The 22,620-nt window shown below is 32.9% G+C and overlaps 2 protein-coding genes across 3 annotated transcripts; both read left to right on the top strand.

The window, feature by feature from the left end:
- The first annotated feature begins 7,325 nt into the window (after window positions 1-7,325).
- Window positions 7,326-12,343, top strand: LOC112004466 (protein KINASE OF THE OUTER CHLOROPLAST MEMBRANE 1). 2 transcript variants are annotated; one of them, XM_065764958.1, is made up of 5 exons: window positions 7,326-7,447; window positions 8,810-9,183; window positions 9,273-9,364; window positions 10,164-10,637; window positions 11,139-12,343. In XM_065764958.1, the coding sequence occupies exons 2-5, from the start codon at window positions 8,818-8,820 to the stop codon at window positions 12,097-12,099; spliced, it is 1,893 nt and encodes a 630-aa protein (XP_065621030.1). In that variant the 5' UTR covers window positions 7,326-7,447; window positions 8,810-8,817; the 3' UTR covers window positions 12,100-12,343. The 2 variants fall into 2 exon arrangements, with proteins under 2 accessions (XP_065621030.1, XP_023892487.2); XM_024036719.2 differs by lacking the exons at window positions 7,326-7,447; window positions 8,810-9,183; window positions 9,273-9,364 and adding exons at window positions 9,394-9,640; window positions 9,730-9,821.
- Window positions 12,344-13,584: 1,241 nt separating this feature from the next.
- On the top strand, window positions 13,585-16,046 carry LOC112004472 (uncharacterized). Its single transcript, XM_065764960.1, has 3 exons — window positions 13,585-13,689; window positions 14,167-14,336; window positions 15,577-16,046. The coding sequence occupies exons 1-3, from the start codon at window positions 13,661-13,663 to the stop codon at window positions 16,044-16,046; spliced, it is 669 nt and encodes a 222-aa protein (XP_065621032.1). The 5' UTR covers window positions 13,585-13,660.
- The last annotated feature ends 6,574 nt before the right edge of the window (window positions 16,047-22,620 follow it).

Genomic DNA, 22,620 nt, shown 5'->3' on the forward strand with positions numbered 1-22,620 from the left:
CAGATAAATGAAAAAAATAGAAAAAAAAAGTTAAAAAATTATTGTTTTAAGTCATTTTTACTAGTTTAACAATTCCATTAACGAATAATAAAAACAAAAGTTGTACACATTTGTTAACAAAATAATAACCAATACTTTTAATTTTATTTGAAAATATATTGCTACAATAGGACCGTGCGTGGGGCTTTGAGGACTGTCTTTGCTTAGTCCTCATAAAAAAGTAATTAACACTAAAAGCATATTACAAAAAACAATTATTATTATTAATTATTTTTATAAATAACGAGATTACATAATGCTTTTTCATGACTTTTATATACATGACTAAAGAAAATTATATATATATATATATATATATATAATATTTAAAACAAATGAAAATAAATGAATAATTGGTTCTTCTTTAAATTGTTTCTTTTACATAGATTTTCCTTCTTTTTATTAAAAAGTTTAAAAATAAATTTCCACAAAAAGAACAAAAAAATAATTTTTTTTTTTCTTCCCAGAAAAATGGATTGACTAGCTTCATCCGTAGGTTGACCTGATCTGTTGTATTTAACTATTTAAGGCTTTGGTTGTTGTTGACCCAATTTTTTACCTATTCAAAAATCTATTACGTATACCTAGGGCTGGCCATAGATCCGAAAATCTTAACCTGCCCTACTAATCCGATAAGTAGCAAGTGGTTTCGATTGGGGGTGGGTGGTCGAATTTAAATCTAGCCGGGCAAATATGAGCTGTTTTATCTTTCTTTCATTGATATCTAATGATTTGTGGTTGATATATGCTTGCTTTTTAATTATTTTTTTATTTCATTATTGAGTCATGTTAAAGAATACTCTTAAAGTAATAATTAACAATTTATTTTAGGAAACTTTTGACACAATTTTTATAGGAAAAATGAAAATTGCTGTTAGAAGATTAATTGTTTTTTTTTTTCCTCTAAAATTTTTTTTTAAATGGATTTTTAACCATTATCTTTGGGACATTCGTTACCTTTTCTATTCATTATTAATCCAATTAAACACATTACACAAATTTCATGTGCATTCGTTGCAGGAGATATGCATAACAAGGTCATGTTTCACACAAAATAACTTCGTAGGTCAATTTTCAAATCTCATTTTTGTTCCAAAAAAGATTACACACATTTTAATATGTCATATTCACTCATTGTTGTACTTTCTATCCATCCTACCTAACGAACGCGGGACTTTGTATTAGTCAGCCAAATTATTTCATTTCTTCGTTCATTTCATTTCTATGTTCCACAATTATTTCATTTCTTCGTTCCCCGTTCATTTCTATCCTACAATCTTTTTTTTTTTGTGTGGTTATAATTAGTCCCAAGAGCTGGGGGACATCGAAGCCAATATTTGCGACTCTAAATACTTCTCGAATAGGAAAAATAGTCCATCTAATAATATGGCTTCCACTTCATTCCAACAAAGATGTTCTGGGTGCGAGTCCGACCACCCACTGTCACAATGTGAGAAAATGCGAGTATGGTTGAAAGTGTGAAAGATTGTTTAGTGATAAAAGTGGATGTGTGATCTTTGTAGACAATAGCAGAGAGTCATATTTTTAAAAAATATATATAATTGAAATATATAAACTTATATTTCAAAAAAAAAAACCTTAGTCCCACATCGATTGTGGTGATGTGTGTTTGTGGGCTCATATACCACTCCGCAATACAAACTGCCGCATGCAGTTTTTGTATTGGCATGTGGTGTTGAGTTCCATTTCCCCCCTCCCCTCTGAGTATCAAAATATATATATATATATATATATATATATAATAATTATAAATGAAATATCACAAAATGTTAAAACTATTTAAAGCATATCCACTTTTGGCCACCCATCCTCCCCCCCTTTTTTTTTTTAGAAACTCCTTTGATTTAAATTTTATATATAGGGCAAGGCTTAGGTATAGTATTTAGATACCGTTCCTTAGGTTCCCCTTTTGTAAATTTTCCATGTAAATTTTTTTCATGGATGGAAGTATTTTTTTTTTTTTGTTAAGTAATCACATAGTTAAATCTTAAGAAGAGAACTTAAGGATAGCACATAAGAAACTGTACCTAAGTTTTGTCTTTATATATATGTACTAGTATTATGTTTGTGTGATACATGGTATATATAATCAAGAATTTTATGTAAAATAATATATATATATATATATATCTATTGTAAAAAAATTATTTTTAAATATGGAATCATTTGTAAAAGGAAAAACTTATTTTATATTAATGTATCTTGTTTTTATCCTTAAAAAACAAATTAAACAATCCAAAATTTTATATTGATAAGGATAATTCTTTTTTTTTTTTTTAAAGTTAAAAACAAAAGAGTCATGTATAAAAAACTATTAATAAAAAGTTAATAGTAAAGTTATTAATTTAATGGTAAAACTTAGTTGCAGTACCTTAAATGCTATTCTTTAGGTTCTCCTCTTAAGATTCAGCCATGTGGTTACTTAACTAAAAAAATACCCTTCATTCTCATAAGAAAAAATTCTCATAGCAGAATCATAAAATGTAAACATAAGAAACAGCACTTAAGTACTGTACTTAAGTCTTACTCTTAATTTAATATTGTCAAAAAAATTTATTAAGTTAATTGCAAAAGTTGCAATACAATTGTTAATATCAAAGAGGATGGCAAGTTTACACTTGTGAGTTTAGAGTGAAAATTTCAGTGTCGATAGCATTTCTACTTCCCCTCACATGTTTGGATGTGCCGCCAAGAGTAATTCTACTACCTACACAAAAAAAATTTAATAATATTTTTCACACCGATAGTTTTTATTTATATTTATTTGGGTCCACCAAAAACCTTACTTTTTTATTCATTACTATCAATTTGTCATATTAGCAAGTATCAAATTATTTGTCAATATTTTTTTGTCTTTAGACTTTCTCATAAACAAATTGCATTCTTAGCTAGAGCATCTCCAATAGTATTGGCAAACACAAAATCCTCTCTATTTTAGAGAGTTTAACCACATAATAATACTCCAATAGCCTCTCTAAAGTTCAAAAAGTTTTCTTTTTGCTAATGAACAGTCACTCTCTTGGCCTAAAGGGCTAATGTTCATTTGCAAAAGAATAAAACGAAATAAAAAATTAATGCAACTGATTAAAATATTCAATTTTATCCTAATGGCTACAAATCAAACCACTTTTTTTCTCTCTTAAATGTCTCCAAACTCAAGGAGACACAATCAAAACAAATACAAAACACAATCTTTCATATAAAACTAATCAAATTAGAACCAAAAAAAAAAAAAAAAAAGCCGATTTGACCATCTAAGCAACTAGGCCACAACATGTCCTTGGAGGTGGGGAGGATAACGAGCAGCGATGGAGAAACGAGACAATGTGTGTGAATGTCAATTTGAAGGCCAATTATGTGTGCATGTGTGTGTGCGCATCTCCAAACTTAAGGAGACACATCAAAACAAAAACAAAACACAATCTTTCATATATAACTAATCAAATTATAACCCAAAAAAAAAAAAACAAGAACACCAATCTGACCATTTGGGTGACTAGGCCGCATTTCCTTGGAGGTGGGGAAGGTGAGGCAGTAGAGGGATGAGGTGGAGAGAGAGAGAGAGAGAGAGAGAGAGAGAGAGAGAGAGAGAGAGAGAGAGAGAGAAGAGTGGGGTACGTGTGTGGAGGATAAAAACAAGAGGAAAAAAAAAGAAAAAAGATAGAGATGATTCTAGAAAGTGAAATGTATGGATGTAAAAAAATAATAATAATAAAAAAAAATATTATGTCACAATATTTTCATAATAAATCCTAAATGATAGGTTGTTATTGGCTATTGTAAGATTTTAAGTAGTGATTCAAATTAGAACCAGTAATAACTTACCATTAAAATTTGTTATAAAATGTTGTAACAGTAGCACTTAAAAAAAAAAAAAAAAATAAGATAAACGAAGATTTTGGGTTAAATTTCAATTCTAAAATAAATTTGATAAAATTAGNCAATGTGAAAAACTCAAATTTCATTGGAAAATTTAAAAGAAAACATCCATCTCAAGTCCATTCCTTTAACTTTTCAAAATGTAGTTAGGGATTTTTTTTTTTTTGGGGTGTAAATTAAAGGCGATATAAACATGGAGGTTCATATGGAGCTATAAATAAATTGATTTATCAATTATTTATGAATACATCATAATGTATATATTGTGATATAAGATAGAAATTCTACCCTAATCTAATTTTAGTGTAGATATGTGTGAAGCTCGGCGACTTGAACCCTAACCCTTACCCTCCCACACCCCACAAATTCGGTAAATCTATCATTTATAGGTTCAAAAACAAAAATCATTCTATATAAGTAAGTCAAATAATATAATTTTCACTATACTTTATTTCTACTTGTTACTTTGTTAGTATTGATTAATGAAGGGACAAAAAATTTTAGTCTCAGCGCTTATTATATAAGAAAAAATAATAAATAAATCGAGTAGTTCATGATCAAGCTCAAACATGTTCAACAATAAGATGAGCTAAGCATGAACATGTACTCCATTTTATTGATAAGCTGGAACTCCAAAAATAACAAACTTCCTGATATTCAAAAAAGTGACATATAAATTTTATAAATTTTTTTATATGAGATAGAATTTTACTCTAGCCTTATTCAGGTTTATGTATGTGAACTTATAAAACTTTCTCCAGGAGACTTGAATCTTAACCTTTACCTCCCTCCACACACTTTACTAGCACATATACTTGTGGAGTGACCATCATACCAAGGGTCGGTGGTTAAAATTTTATAATTTCAAAAAGTAACAAATTAGAATATGAAATTTAAGAGAATAACAAACTAAATTTACAAAATATATTTTACACAATTGTATGACAATTAATTGGCAGCGTGGCCATAAGGTGCCCTTTTTTTTTTTTTTGAGAAACCCATCAAGAATTTTATTCAAACTACTGCAAAACTCCTGTCAATCAATACAAGAGGATCGACATCAATAGGAATATCCTCCAACCAAACTTGTGGTGCATCAAAATTCTTAGCTAACTTGGCTAACTTATCAGCCACAGCATTACCCTTTCAACGTGCATGGGAGAAAGAAAAAGAATCAAGTTGCGAAGCCAAGGAGAGTGATTAACTACCCAGGAGAGAGAACAGCAGTAATATGGAAGCATAAACAATGATAAAATAGATTATAAAGAAGAAAATAGCAAAACAGATATATTCAAAATAAGTTAAAACAGAGTATAGAATATGAAAATTGAAACTGATAAAGCTTACTTGAATAAAAACTTCTTTCTTGAAAATAAACTGTCTTTGATACAAGCTTGAAATAAACACTGTCTAAAGAGTTACAAGATTACAAAGTAAAACTATCTGAGGAGAAAGGTTACAAGATTACAAAAGGAAGGGTAGAGTACAAAAGTCTTTTTGAGAGAGAGGGAAGGCTATTACAAAAGCTTTCTAAATTTTGGACCTAAAACTTTCTCTGATTTAATTTTCTTCTTTATAATCTATTTTATCATTGTTTATGCTTCCATATTACTGCTGTTCTCTCTCCTGGGTAGTTAATCACTCTCCTTGGCTTCGCAACTTGATTCTTTTTCTTTCTCCCATGCACGTTGAAAGGGTAATGCTGTGGCTGATAAGTTAGCCAAGTTAGCTAAGAATTTTGATGCACCACAAGTTTGGTTGGAGGATATTCCTATTGATGTCGATCCTCTTGTATTGATTGACAGGAGTTTTGCAGTAGTTTGAATAAAATTCTTGATGGGTTTCTCAAAAAAAAAAAAAAGGGCACCTTATGGCCACGCTGCCAATTAATTGTCATACAATTGTGTAAAATATATTTTGTAAATTTAGTTTGTTATTCTCTTAAATTTCATATTCTAATTTGTTACTTTTTGAAATTATAAAATTTTAACCACCGACCCTTGGTATGATGGTCACTCCACAAGTATATGTGCTAGTAAAGTGTGTGGAGGGAGGTAAAGGTTAAGATTCAAGTCTCCTGGAGAAAGTTTTATAAGTTCACATACATAAACCTGAATAAGGCTAGAGTAAAATTCTATCTCATATAAAAAAATTTATAAAATTTATATGTCACTTTTTTGAATATCAGGAAGTTTGTTATTTTTGGAGTTCCAGCTTATCAATAAAATGGAGTACATGTTCATGCTTAGCTCATCTTATTGTTGAACATGTTTGAGCTTGATCATGAACTACTCGATTTATTTATTATTTTTTCTTATATAATAAGCGCTGAGACTAAAATTTTTTGTCCCTTCATTAATCAATACTAACAAAGTAACAAGTAGAAATAAAGTATAGTGAAAATTATATTATTTGACTTACTTATATAGAATGATTTTTGTTTTTGAACCTATAAATGATAGATTTACCGAATTTGTGGGGTGTGGGAGGGTAAGGGTTAGGGTTCAAGTCGCCGAGCTTCACACATATCTACACTAAAATTAGATTAGGGTAGAATTTCTATCTTATATCACAATATATACATTATGATGTATTCATAAATAATTGATAAATCAATTTATTTATAGCTCCATATGAACCTCCATGTTTATATCGCCTTTAATTTACACCCCAAAAAAAAAAAAATCCCTAACTACATTTTGAAAAGTTAAAGGAATGGACTTGAGATGGATGTTTTCTTTTAAATTTTCCAATGAAATTTGAGTTTTTCACATTGGAGCTCGAGCCTCTGATACTCGTATTCTAAATATAGCCACATAGCTAATATATTTTAGGTTTAATCACATAATTAATATATTTGTAAAATTGTGGGTTTTAGTTAATTTAACTAATAAAATTTCTGATTATTGAATAAGAGATCTGGAGTTTAATCATTGCTTACACCAAAAATTAATTAATATCTTAATCTAATGATATAAAACTATCATAAAAAACAAGTATCATAGATTAAAACTCTCTTTTAAAAAAAAAAATATATATATATATATATATTTGCAAAATTGGCATTGCAAAGAATACCTGAGATGGGCCTCTGAAACTCAAAAGTATCAAATCATATAAAAATTCTTGGGCCCTACCACCTCCTGTAACCAGTAGTGTCTATCTAGTATCTTGTATCTACCTCTGAGCGGTTCCGGACCTCCCGGTCCAAAGTCTCCAAGAATTTCGGTAAAATAAGACAGCCACGTGTCGTCCAACTCTACATGTACAAGTGACGTGTCATTACCAGAAGCCATCCACGTGTAATTTAAACTGACGTGGCATCCTGGTGAGACAGGTAGCACCGGAGTCCCCGTGTCCCCCTTCGTATCGATCCCATATTCTTTGGTTTCTTTTGCCACTTCTTCTTCTCGTTCTTCCTATTCTTCTTCAATTACTAAAAACAGCAAATCTCAAGGGCTCTACTTGGACTTTCCTCTTTCTCTCTCTCTCTCTCTCTACTCTACTGGTAAGTTCAAATGGGTATATTTGTATCTTGTTTGGTTCCTTAGAAACTGTAGGAAACTGGAAAAGTGGAAAAAGAAATGAAAAAAATTTGGGCTTCTTTGCCTTTTGATTTTGGTTTTTTTTTTTTTTTTTTTTTTTTTGGTATAATTCCTTTTAAATGAATTGGGATTGTAAAAATTAACATGTAAGGTAATTTCATAGATTAGTTTCCTAATTTCTTAGCAACTAACGTATGTGTCTGTGTGTGTGGGGATGCATGTGTTTAGGGCAGGCATGAAGGATTTTTATCTTTGTTGTTTTGTTGCTTTCCTGATTGGTTTAGGTGTCTATAATGGGGTTGTGAATATTTAGGATGTTGTAGTTTGGAATTTGAATAGCTATAGAAATATGAATCAAATGGAAGAGAAACGGGATTTGAGATTTTTTTTTTTTTTTTTGGATAAATTCGGATTTGGGATATTTATGGGGCTATATTGCCTGAAATATTCTAGACCCACTTAGGTATATTTGGATTCAAATAGATATTTAATGATTTTCTCGACGAATCAGTGTTTAGCATGTGTTATAATATTAATTGAATGATTAATATTCACCATATCCTAACACATAGGGACAATTGGTAATCTATCGGTTTGAAACAAACTTGAATTGTTTATGGTCTGTCTTCATGTTACGAACATATGATTCTAGGATGTGGTTTTAATTAGTTCTAGGTTTTTAGCCTTTAACAAGGGAACTTCTGTCATATATTAATTGTTTGATTACTTGGTTAAGGGCTATTAATATGACTTTGACTGTTATTGAAAATACCTACTCAGGCAATGGGTAAGGTTTCATTAGCACATGCCTTGAATGGGGATGGGATGTATTCCAAACAATTTTAAAAGAAAAGAGGGAAGCTTAGTGAAATGGTTTAGCTTTACCCCGTTTGGGGTTTTCTCCAAATGTTCTGTGTTCAACAAAAAATTTATGGTGATTAAATTTGTAATTATAAGACTGAATCCTGTTGAAAGTTGGTTTCAGAGTCTGCAATAATTGAATTGGTTTTAGGAATGTTTGTTTGATGATGGCATTAAAATCTAGACCACTATTAATTTCCACTTTATGTATTTTTCCATTGGATATGGTGGTTGTAACTGTGATTATATTGTGAATTATAATTCTGATTTCCCTGTGGTGACATATATTGATTCTGACCTCCCTATGCCTTACTGATTCTGATTTTTTTTTTTTTTTAATTATTATTATTTTTATAATGCCTTAGGATTCAAATGTTGGGGTTAAGGTTCTACTGCTGACAGCTTATTAAGGATTCCAATATTATTGGTTACATGCTCCTTTAATACCCATTTCATTTCTGCAGGAACAAAAATGACAGAACAGATTGGAACAGCAAAGCCAGCAGTCTTTTTTGAGTATGAACTCTTTGAAGGAGACCCTGACCACCTCAGAACTGTCAAAGCTACACCAACTCAGACTGGTCCATGGATTGATCCTTCCTCATTGAAACTTAAGCACAGGATTGGGCGGGGCCCCTTTGGTGATGTTTGGTTAGCAACGCATCATCAATTGGGTCATGATTTTGAGGAGCATCATGAAGTGGCTGTCAAAATGTTACATCCATTGAAGGAGGGCCATACTCAGAAGTTTTTGGATAAGTTTGAAGAGTTATTTCTTAAGTTCCGAGGACTCCAAGGTGTTTGCTGGTTGCATGGTATATCAATAATTAATGGACAGGTAATTTTCTTGAGAATGAATTTAATATTTTTCAACTCTTGGAAGTTCTTTTCTATGTCTCAATAGTTCACTTTCTGCAATCGTGGCAGATCTGCATTGCAATGATACTTCATGAAGGATCAGTTGGTGACCGAATGGCTTGGCTCAAGGGCGGGAAGCTTCAATTGCAAGATGTTTTAAGGTGTTTTTTTTTTTTTTTTTTTTATGGATTGATCCTTCCTCATTGAAACTTAAGCACAGGATTGGGCGGGGCCCCTTTGGTGATGTTTGGTTAGCAACGCATCATCAATTGGGTCATGATTTTGAGGAGCATCATGAAGTGGCTGTCAAAATGTTACATCCATTGAAGGAGGGCCATACTCAGAAGTTTTTGGATAAGTTTGAAGAGTTATTTCTTAAGTTCCGAGGACTCCAAGGTGTTTGCTGGTTGCATGGTATATCAATAATTAATGGACAGGTAATTTTCTTGAGAATGAATTTAATATTTTTCAACTCTTGGAAGTTCTTTTCTATGTCTCAATAGTTCACTTTCTGCAATCGTGGCAGATCTGCATTGCAATGATACTTCATGAAGGATCAGTCGGTGACCGAATGGCTTGGCTCAAGGGCGGGAAGCTTCAATTGCAAGATGTTTTAAGGTGTTTTTTTTTTTTTTTGGGGGATTTCAAAATCATTTATTTATATTCTTAAATAATGTTGTCTGCCTTAAAAATAAGGTGAGACTTAGATAAAAGTTCCTAAAAATTAGGTTTATTTGGTTTTTTTCTCATCAAGAACTAGTTCTGAGACTGGGCTTTGCTTTTTAAACAGGTTTCATTTGGAAGGTGATATGTGCAAAACAATTTGAAATGATGATCTAGCATATATTTAACCAAACTTTATTAGAATTTATGAGTGGATTAAATCAGAAAATAATGAACTGAAGCATACAATAGATTTTGATGTTTAGATATGAACTTTGAGAATGCTGATATTTTCAGGTATGGAATCGAGTTGGCAAAAGGAATTCTGGAGTTGCATTCGATTGGGACCCTAGTGCTAAACCTTAAGCCTTCTAACTTTCTGCTTAACAAACAAGACCAATTGATTCTTGGAGATTTTGGGATCCCATATCTACTTTTTGGGATTCCATTGTCCAATTCAGATATGGCTCTAAGACTTGGAACTCCAAACTACATGGCTCCAGAACAGTGGGAACCAGAAATCAGAGGTCCTATATCCTTTGAGACAGACTCATGGGGTTTTGGATGTAGTGTACTAGAAATGTTAACTGGTGTTCAGCCCTGGTTTGGGAAGTCAACTGAAGAAATATATCACTCAGTTGTGGTCAAGCAAGAAAAACCAAATATTCCAAGTGGGTTACCTTTTGCTGTTGAGAATGTTATTAATGGTTGCTTCGAATATGATTTCCGGAATCGGCCTTTAATGACAGACATCATACATGCATTTAAAAGGTATATTGGGTGTGTGTATATATATTTATATATTACTGGATCCATTTCATCAAGATTGGTGCATTCCTTTTGAAACTAGCAGCTAATTTCTTTAGGTGTAGTGTACAATATCCATGACTTTGTACCCACACTTCTCACTAAGAGTCTTCTCACTTGAGTGTTGAGACATATTATTTGAGAGAGACTTTTGATTAAGTATGTTATATTGGAATCACATTTAATTGCAGAGTTATTTTGCAAAAGGAATCCTTGTTGTAGGGTTCATTTTCTTTTCCATAGAATTATTGACCTCTCACCTGTATTGTATCTGATGTCAAATATATATGTCCCCCCATTTAGGGGTCATGAATTTTTAGAATGACTTCTGACCTCCCTCATGATACATAATATTTGTTTCATTAATAGATAACTAACATTAGAATGCCAGAGCCCTGTCTTTAGTCAACCTGCATTTCTTATCCTTTTTGGTTGTGTACTGACTATTTGCAACCTAATTTGCAGCTCACTGAATGCTCTTAACAGTGATGGCGAGTCTCTTGGTTTAAGAAGCAGGAAACTTACTGATAGATTAACTGATGGTGGTTTTAGTGCATGGTATCTGTCAAAGGATCGTCTTGAAGTGGGTGACATAGTCCGTTCAAGAAAGCCATTCAATGCATGTAAATCACAAACCATGGATATTCCTAAAGGAAAGGTGGTAGGTTTGGAGGATGGCAATGATAGAGAACGTTTTGTTCTAGTGAAGGTATCTGGCGTGCACAACCCTCTAAGAGTACAGGTTTCAACAATTGAGAGGGTGACATCTGGCTTGGCAATAGGGGATTGGGTGCGTTTGAAAGAGGAAAATGACAAGCATTCCTCTGTGGGAATTCTTCACTCAGTACAGCGTGATGGGAGCACAGCAGTTGGATTCATAGGCCTGGAGAGTCTCTGGAGGGGTAACTCATCTGAACTTCAAAAGACTGAAGGTTATTATGTTGGGCAGTTTGTGCGGCTGAAGGCAAATGTGTTAAGTCCCCGGTTTGAGTGGCCTCGAAAGAATGGAGATGCTTGGGCTACTGGGAAGATCTCACAAGTCCTTCCAAATGGCTGTCTTGTTGCAAGTTTCCCTGGGAGGTTGGTGTTTGGAGAAGAATCTAATATCTTCTTGGCAGACCCAACTGAAGTGGAAAAAGTTTCGTTTGATACTTGTCCAGGGGTGGTACAGAAGTATCAGCATGTTGAGGATTTTCATTGGGCTGTGAGGCCACTTGCAATTGCATTTAGTTTATTTACAGCAATGAAGCTTGGCTTATTTGTTGGACAAAACATAGGTGCAAGGCTGAAGAAATGTCCAAGAAATTTGAAGCGGCGTGATGGGAATAGTCAAAATGGCCAGACTGGCGGAAATGCTGGTTGGCTTCCACCACCAGTTGCAAATATTCTCTTTAAAGAAGGTGTTCCCACTACTGCTGCTCGGTAGTTTGTTATGGATGTCTGCAAGCAGAGAAGTGAACAAAATGAAATGCTTTTATAGTGATGGGTTCAGTGCACGAACTGGGACTACATCTTCTTAATTTAGTGTTGCCAGTGAAGTAAAAATAGTCTGTTTATAGTTAGAAGAAGACTGCTTTATGTATGTATATGCAAGGAAAGATATTTATTTGTCATTGTATGCCTTTTCTGTAGATAATCTATTCAATGATGATAAGAAATGCCTTGCTTCACACTGTTGTAGAAATGTACAGAGGCATTAAGTTTGGCCGGCTCTTTTTTTAAGTTCTTATAGAGACAAGATTATTAGTGGTGGCTCTAAGAATTTTTTCTAAAGAAACTTAAATTATACAAAATCTAATAAAACGAGGAGTTGAATATATCATCAAAGAAAAAAAATACAAAATTACATAAAGTTTTACTACTTTCTTTTACTACAAAATGAAAAAACAAATGAATAAAAATAAATAAAAAGAGCCTGATTATAGATAAAATGAGAATTGAGAATGCTGATATAATAAGAATAATAAAGTGTGATATGAGAATATAAGTGTGAGAGAGTGAAATGATTTGATTTGGAACTTGAACCATGGTATAGTTTCTGAATGTGTTGTATTTAGCATTCATGCAAACTTGATGCATTGGTTCAGCTTGTACACGAAAGCACCTCAACCTCAGATTTGGAATATCAAAATAACCATTTTACTCTCGGTGTTACTTGAAGTCTGCTAATCTGATGACAATATAATCATATGGAAAGGAAACATGAATTCAAACCCTTCAAATTTATGGTGCTCTACATTGCAAAAATGAAACAGTATGTTGAATTGAATTTTGTGAAGTTAAAAAGATTGTTTGCGTGGGGAAGTACAGAGGCATATGATAATGAAAAATTTTGGCTTCTGTTAGAAAACTTCAAATTCTATTATATGAATGTTACAATTAGAGTGTCATTCAATTGGGTCTGGGGCATTGAGTAGTATTCAGTTTTCTCAATTATTGATAAACTCGGCCTCTGCAATTGGATAAAATTCATTATAAGTAATATATACTCAAAACATCTGACAACATTTTTTCACTATAGTTAAGTTAATAAGCTTTTACTGATTTTCATCTGCACTTCTCACTAACATTATTTTTTTACTTTCCTCTAAAGGTCTGCTGCCACAATAGAAAATGTCAAATTTTTTATCTTTAGACTTTCTGGTTCTTTATAGTCTAAATTCATTAAAACAAACAACTTCTTTTAATTGGATTATTTAGTTTAAAAAATAAATCGGACATCTCTCAATTTAAATATATATACACACACTGAAGTTTTTAAAAATTGCAAACAATTAACTGAAACAAGTATTTTTTTTCTAATAAAAAAAAAAATACCCGGCTCTCCTCAAAAGTATAATAATAATAATGAACTATAAGTATAAATACCTCGCTCTTTGAGAAATTTTTTCTTCATTTCTTGTTTTCATGGTACACTTTCCCAGACGAGAAGAACAGTGAGAAACTTTAAGAAAAACGGCCAGAGTTGAGAGAAAAGAAAGAAAACAATGAAAAGAGCGCCATCTCAACCCCTCTTGTAAGCTCCAACTCCTTCAAAGACTGCAACTATTGTTTGTTCTTTTTTGCTGTGTTTCTTCTGCTATTGTGTCTTCGTTATTCCTTCTGCTAGAATGAACTTTCAATGCATGCAATCAACTTTTCCTGCATGGTTCTCGAGACTAAATTATGGGATATGCAAATTGTCTTTTCTTTTCTTGTAGGAAGACTAAATTATGCAAGTTCTTAGCTTTACTCTGGTTGGTTTCTGAGAAAGTTGTTAGTGTAAACCAAAGAAAATGTGGGATTTTTATATCAAAATTTCAACCATTCCAAATGATTTTGAAGTCCCATGTTTTCTTTATCCGTTTCTTGATGAGAAGTAGACAAATGGGCTTTGACTCTAATAAACCTTGGTCCAAAGTTTTCCAAGAAAACTAAAGGAGAAAAACAAACCCTTTGATTTTTGAATCACATGTTTCATTCATGTTCCTAATCAAAGGGAAATATTTTCCAGTGATATTGGTGATGAGAGTGAATATGAAGTGTTAGAATTACCTGAAGAAAGAGAAGAAGAGGAAGGAATGGCAAGGAAATTCGTTATAGAAGAATGTGGTGATGAAATTGATGGCATATCAGAGAAATTCCAGTGCTTAGCCCTCCATAAGAATCAAACAGCCAAACGAGGTAAGTCCCAAATTTGTCATTCTCTGGTTTGAATATTTGAAGATTACTCTTTGGAGGTAAAAGCCCTATATGCTTTTCTATAATTTCAGTATGGGAAAATTAGTAAGATTCATTCTTTTTCTGGAAAATATAGACCAATATAATTTCTTGGCCATATATGGTAATTCTTCTAGACAGCCCAGAAAGCTGTTCAGAGCTTTGTGGATCTCTACAAGCCATATAGTGGTAACTTGTTCATTTTAGTTAAGCAGTTTGGTATTTGGAACTTTTTGACTTGGGAATTTGACTAAGCTTACCTGGGTCTTGGAAAAGATGAAGGAAACCTAAGGGGGATAAATGGTGAAAAAGATTTGTAAGGAAGCCCTTTTTTTTTGGATAAGTGTAAGTTGAGGGAGATTAACCCCAGTCTAAACCACAAATGGGGGCAGACTGCCTCTAGGTTGTGTGGCCATTGGCGAAACGTAATGAAGCCTTTTTAAAACTTAAGATTGAATGAAGCCTTAAGATTTTTACCTGCCAGGATCATTCATGTTGGCCTTCAAATAGAACCAGTAAGTTCAGGTCTAAAGGATTTCATGAAATGAGTATTATACCCAATGCAAACAGATCATTTATTCTTATACTTGCTTCAAGCATGTATCTAATAAGACAAACTGTGGTCTGAGATTTCTTTCATTAGGTTTAATTGCAAATTTAGTTGGACAGGATAGACATATGTCAATTTGTTCAGTTGTGTCTAGTTGCTGTGCAGCAGCATCTCTTTCCTGATAATACAAAAAGGGTCAGACTAAGTCTATTGAAGCCTTGAATAAATGTGTTTAACCTTGTGAAATAGCATGCACTTTTAGAATTGTGATCAGAAATGGAGCTCAGAGTACAATCAAAATACTGTGGAACATCAGGTTAAATCAATATTTGGGTACCTTAGTTTCAAAGATTGAGACTAATCATGCCTTTGAGCCCCAATGCTTTTAAATTATTTATGAAATGTGATTGATTTCTTAATATTAATTGAGAGAGAGTCTCTTTGAAGGATCAAACTGGGTCCTTCAGGCCTATCAGTAAGGGTCCATTAGATTTAAGGTCACAGGCCTATCATCAATGAAAAGTTGTATGTCCTTAAAGTAATTTAGTAACTTAGATGGTTAAAATTACCTTCTCTTGTATGGAAAGGGATTCTTTTATGTTAGGCTGGGCCCAACCAATTTCCTTTGATGCTGACCATTTATGTGATTATCAGGTGAGGAGTTCCTCTTGGAGAACCAAAGTCTGTGGAGGCAAGAGCGGAAGAACAGAGCAGCAAAGCTAGAGAAGCAGCTCAAGGTGAGGTGGGAACTTGAGGAGCTAATTGAAGAACAACTTAATAGGTTCCATGCCCATTACTGCCGAGCCATGGTACCTACCCAGCTTAAAGATGTTGCTCAACTCCTTATGCCGAAATGGCCACCCCAGGAGTTGGCCTCCCTAACTTGGCTTGGCGATTGGCGGCCCTCAGCCATGCTGAACCTTGTCCGTGGCCTGGCCAATTCATCATTATCATTGACCTCCTACTTATCAGAATCAGACTCAATGGGAAATAAACAACTTCTATCCCAGCTTATACATGAGATGCGCATTGAGGAGGCAATACTAGANTCCAATGAATTAATTGTGAAACCCACCCAAGAAGCATCTTCAGTTGAAAGAATGTTCAACAATTTACTTTTGTGATAAAGCAAAAAGGAACAACATACAGATCTAATTATAAGGAAAAAAAAAAAAAAAAACACAAATAGATGTGATAGCAAAACCAATAAATAGATACTGTATATATAAGAAGAAGTCTGCAAAATAATTAAAAACTCATAGACTAAGTACATAAAAGATGAATGATATAGATCAAGTCTTGTGTTTTACACAATCTCCTTAAAGCAGATTTCGCCCCTCACACAATATGTGATATTTTAAGACTCACGGACATCTGCCTACAAGAATGAAATGATCTATAGCACGGAGAAGAAGCACACAAGATCTTTGCTCTTCGAACTAATCTATCTCTCTTTCTCTCTCTTTGACTTAAATGCTAATGCACAAAATATTTTTTCTTTGGGAGAGTTTCTCAAAAGTGAGACACACATCTTTGAGGCTCAAAACATCACAGATTATGTAAGAGACAAAATCTGCTTTAAAGAGTTTGTGTCAAACATAAGACTTAATCTATATTATTCATCCTTCATGCATTTAGTCCGTGAGTTTTAATCATTTTTGCAGATTTCTTCTTATATATACAATATCTATTTATTGATTTTGCCTATCACGTCTATTTGTGTTTTTTTTTTTCTTTTCTTTTTCTTATAATTAGATCTTTATGTTGTTCTTTTTGCTTTATCACCAAAGTAAAATTTTGAAATATATCTAACAATTTTAAAGCAGATTTCGTTTTTCTCAATTTATTTTTGTGATGATTGTGAAAGGAATTTCGTGTGTAGTTATCTTGTTTCTTTTATCTTTGCGTGTATCGGTGTAATTCTTGAGCAACACTGATTAATCTTGAGTCCAACGCAACTGTTGTGTTTTATTGTTTTGTGAAACGTGCCTGTGGGTTTTTATCGGTTTTTGTCAATCGGCTTTTATCAACCGTTGTGTTCCATTGTTAATTCTTTGTTTTTTTGATAATGGGTCTATGGTTTTTTGTTGGCATGTAAGGTTCTCTGGTTACTGGTGTTAACGGTTTCTTTGCGATGCAATCTAATTGAATAGTTTTTGTAGTATTCTTTTGTGAACCAATACTATCAATTGCCGAATAAGGTTAGAGATTTTGATAATTTTGATCATCTTGATATAATGGTATTTAATCTTGCGAGGTTTTCACATTGCTTGTTTTCATCACGTGGGACCTGGCAATCATGCCAATATCAGGTGTGATATATGAAATGTTCAACGAGGTTTTGACCTCTGACTTCAGTGCAAGATTGTAATGGCAGTAGTTCTATGGTATTTAATCTATAAGTAATAGATAAATATAGAGACAATGGTGTGACTGCCATTTTATATGTGCAATGGCGTATGAGTTTGATGAATGAAGAAAATTTGGTCAATATAATAGAGTCAAATATTTTGAATCTATTTTTAAGACTCAATTTTGGCGTGGTTGCCACTTTTGTTATTGGTTAGCATTTTCTAATTCATCAAGTGATCCACTAATTGATAATTAAAATAGGATTATGGGATCTATTATTAATAATTTCCAAATTGAGTCTATTAAAATAGAATAATCACATTTTTTCAGGAGAGATAGGGTGAATTAAAAACTCCATTATTTAAAAATGAAAATATTATATCTCTCTTATTTTTAAGTTTTAACTCTTTTTTTATATTATTAATTCCACTTACTGTTATACTTTTTCTAACTTTTTTTTCTTGCATTTTATATTTTTCATCTTCCCACTTCTCTTTACCTTAATATTTCTATTCATTTTGGCTCTTATTACTATCTATTTATCTTCCCTCATTTTGACTCTTCTTATTCTCGTCTTCTTACTATAAATTTGTTACTCTCTATCCCATTCTATTCATAGTTTTCCCACACACACACACACAAATCTCTCTCTCTCTCTCTCTCTCTCTCTTACGTGCTAATTTGCTTTCTTGACGTTAGACCATCCACCAACACCTTTAGCTCTTGTGAGTTTTACACATTGGCTATTAGATATTTTTCTTGGCATTTACACAATTGGCTTAGCATTTACATGCCTAAATCTACGTGGTTTCGTGAATAAAATGATTTATTGTTGAAATGAAACTGTGGGAGGGGTAAGATTCTAACACAGAATAGTACCTCGTGGCCCAACCTGAGGAGATGGAAGGGCCCATTCCCTTATTAGTTCTAACCCAATACATAGATTAAAGCCCAAGAATTGAAGCCGAAGAGGACGACCGCGCGAAGAGTTCGAAGAGTGAGCATTCCTCGGGAGGCTTTGAGCAAAGCCACTTGGACCTAAAGACAAAATACAGAGGAAGGAGGTAGAAATGTGCAAGCAAAGAAGAAGGGAAATATCAAGGTAAAGTACCCATCACCTCCACATTCAATGCATTGCACCAACTCAGCTAGCCACATTAATGGCCGAATGACCCCTAAACAATACCCTCACAACTTGCAGCACATTCTACAACCTCTAGCGAAACCTTGATAAGACAAGCATCTAAAAAAAGATCAGTGACTATACAGGTGGAAGGCTGGGATGCAATTTAGATAGCTATATAAGGAAAGGGCACACCTCCAAATTATGAGACAGAAAAACTTTAAAAAGAAATATACCTTATGTATCATTACTCTGTAACGGAGACTTGAACATTATATGAACTAGAGATCCTCGGACTAACCCGAGGAAGAATTAAACATTGTAATCTTCTTCTTCCTTATAAATCACTTGTTGTTTTTCCAATAGACTTGAAACTAAACCATTAAAGCATACAAAAACTGACCTCGGAAACTCATTCTCTTTAAATTAGTTGTATTGCGCAATTCCATATCAACTCTCTATCCATTTGGGATTGGTAACAAATTTTTGTTCACTTACAAAAACAAATAATAAAGATTAAATAAATCATCAGAATTTTTTTTAATTTAAAAGTTAAGAGGTCAACATGGAGCGCTTAAAAAATTTGTTAACAAGAGATTAATTATAATTTACCAACCAAAAAAAAAAAAATGTAGCGCTAAAATTGTCTCTTGCATTAAATTTAGGGCAAAATTTTTTGTAGCCTTAGACTACAATCTTACTCAATATTTTTTTATTAGAGGTTTGACAAATCCACCATTGGATTACATATTCTTCTTATATCCTCCATACTTGCAAAATTTATAGAAAATTAAAAATCAATATAGCTATATCATCAATAAAATTTTTAAATTGCAAGTTTTTGTAATTTAAAATTATGCATAAAATATAAACTTATAGATCATGTAGTAAATAATATCTGATTAATAGAAAATTTGACATGTGTATTAAAAGCGTAAAGAACATACAATTCAATAGTTAGATTTTCAAAATATGTAGTGATATGGAAGAATTATAGCAAGTACCATGAGCTTAATCCGTCAGCTTCTGCTTTGGCTGACGGGTCAGTTATGACGGATGTTATAGGCTAAACGTGAAGAAAGGCATGCTGACTAGATCAAAACAAGCCGACGGACTGAAGGCTCCAAGTCTAACTGACGGCAATTTGAAGCCCCTGGGCTACTCAACGTAGCGAGAAGCTGACGCCAACTTAGCTGAAGGGGAGAATGCAAGCTGACGGTTTCAAGGCCGACGGTTCTATGAAAACCATGACTTGGTCACCACGCATGGGTTTTAGGGAAGTTGCTTGTATTCCACGCCCAGTATCAGAGTCCTATAAGGAAAGGATTCCGCAATCTACACGCATAAGGATTCCTATAAGGAAAAGACTTCTGCTCCAAGAAAGAGAGGTCCACCCTCTACTACTATAAAAACCCCAATACCCTCATAAGTCGAGGTACGCATAATTAACCCCTCTCTAGCACTCTAGAGTTGAAAGAAGTTCTAACTTGACCTTCGGAGGGTATTTGGCCGGCACCACACCGGTGCTCTCTGTGAGGTCATCTCCTTTTTTTATTGTGCAGGTGTCGTTTTGAGCGTACAAGCATCGTGCGATTCACTGGTGAGATTTTCGGCATCATCATGTAGTAATGTTTATTTTATTAAGTAAGATTGTAATCTAAGGCTACAACTAATTTTGTACCTAAACTTTGTCCTAATTTTAATCAATCATTGGGCAATCAAATGTGGTCAAATGAATCCAGTCTCGACATCCCCCAAGATAGGATTTTGTCTAATCAATCACATCAATCTAGCGAAGCTTTAAAGAGTGACTTGATGTATATCTTATGAGATTAATGAATTGATGAGAAAACAAAATTGTCTGCATAGTTTATAAGCCCAAGAAATAAAATAGATTTATTTATTGTACAAGAGGTGGCAATTTGTGTTTGCAAGTCGGGTTCGTGTCGTGTCGAGCCATGAGTATTTGGCTATATGGATTGACCCAAACTCGACTTGTTTAGTAAACATGTTAAGAACTATCAACTCTAACACGACTTGTTTATTAAATAGGTTGACCTGACACAATATGCTTAACCCATTTAATTAACAAATCATGTAAATATCAATACTAATGACCCATTTAATAACCTGTTTGATTAATAGATCATACCTAACTTGAATAACATGTTATCAATTCCTATATATCTAAAATTAAAATACAATTACAACCATAGAAATATAATTACAACAAAAAAAATTAAGCAATAATAACAAAAACTAGAACCTTTATAAGTTAAACGGGTCAAACGGGTTTGCATGTTGAACATAAACACAACCGTTTATTAAACGTGTCAGCCGTGTCGACCTAAATATCACTCAAACCCGTTTAGCCTCAACTTATGACCTGTTTATAAACGGGTTAATTGTGTCGGGTTTGCGAGTTGTGTCAGATTTTACCACCCTTAGTTTTTAATAAAAGAAACAGAATACAATTTATTTCTCAGTGATTTGGCATAATTACAACTTCTTACAAAAACTATTCTCTTGTTAAATTTTGGATTAAAATGAAATCGTTAGAATTCCATCCGAAGTATTCCAAACGATTTTATTTGAATTTAAAAGTTAAGAGGTCAACATGAAACACTTAAAAAATTTGTTAACAAGAGGTGAATTATAATTTACCAAAAAACAAAACAAAATGTAGCGCTGAAATTGTCTCTTGCATTAATTTTAATCAATTATTGGGCAATCAAATGTGGTCAAATGAATCCAGTCTCAACATCCCCCAGGATAGGATTCTATCTAATCAACCACATTAATCTAGTGATTAGTGAAGCTTTTAAGAGTGACTTGATGTATATCTTATGAGATTAATGGATTGATGAGAAAAAAAAAAAATTGTCTGCATGGTTTATAAGCCCAAGAAATAAAATATATTTATTAAGGCTAAAATCCAAAACTAATCCTTTAAGTTTCAACTTTTGTCATTTCAATCCTCTAAGTTTCATTTTTGTCATTTCAATCCTCTAAGTTTCAAATTTTTTTAATTAAGTATTCTATTAGGCTTCTGTTAACTCTTTTCGTTACTAACCAAAACAACACCATTTTGGGCTTTTTTTTTAAAAGAAAATTGAAAAAAAAAAAAAAGAAAAAAAAAAAAAAAGAAGAAAAGGTTGCCAAGTGAAACGACGTCGTTCCCTTGCCCCTGAAAACAAAACAAAAAATCACAATACGGATCGCTGTGTAAAATCCAAAGTTCAAAGTAGCACAGCACACAAATTCAAATAATAAATATAGCTCACAAGCACAAATCTACAACTACAAGCAACTAATATAGTTCACAAAAAATAAAAATAGAAAAGCTTTTTAAATTAAAATAGCAAAAACAATTTACAATTAAAAAAAAAAGACTAGTAGATCAGAGAGGAAACAGGCACAGTACAACAGATTAGTATGAGAACAAGTATTAGTCCTCTATTTGGTAATTGAGAAATCGCAATCCATCTCCTTCTCTCTTGGTGACGATATCTCTCTCTATCTTGGTCTCAATCTCACAGTCCCTCGCCAACTCACAATCTCTATCTCTCCCCTATCGATCCAACGATCCCTAACTCTCTCTCGTCCCCCCCCCCCCTCTTTCTTTCTCCCCCAATTTACTCAAGTAGGGCTTAATCGTATCGTGATTTTTTGCTTTGTTTTCAAGGACGTCGTCGTTCCCCTTAGCTGCCTTTTTTTTTTTTTTTTCCTTTTTTTAAATAATAGTTTTTTTTTCTTAATTATGAAATTTATATAAAAAAAAAATAAATAAAAAAAAAGCCCGAAATGGCATCGTTTTGATTAGTAAACGGAAAGAGTTAACAGAAGTCTAATGGAATACTCAATTGACAAAATTTGAAATTTAAATAATTGAAATGACAAAACTGAAACTTAGAGGACTGAAACGACAAAAGTTGAAACTTAGAGGGTTAATTTTGGATTTTATCCATTTATTAATTGTACAAAGACATTAATAGGAACTAGGTTATAACTTGTGTTTAGCCATGAAAACAATTAACAATAGTAATGACGATGATATGAGTGAGATACATCTTGGTTTTCATGCTAAGTATTCTGAATGGATTGCTTGGCACTAAAACTAAGGAAATGAAATTGAACACACGGAAAAATATTAAACAACAATTAGAAGCTATTTTGGATTTTTATTCTGCTTCAACTTTAATATAATACATATGACTATAGCA

The sequence above is a fragment of the Quercus suber genome, unplaced genomic scaffold (assembly GCF_002906115.3).
Source record: "Quercus suber isolate HL8 unplaced genomic scaffold, Cork oak 2.0 scaffold_596, whole genome shotgun sequence".
NCBI classification, from domain to species: Eukaryota; Viridiplantae; Streptophyta; class Magnoliopsida; order Fagales; family Fagaceae; genus Quercus; species Quercus suber.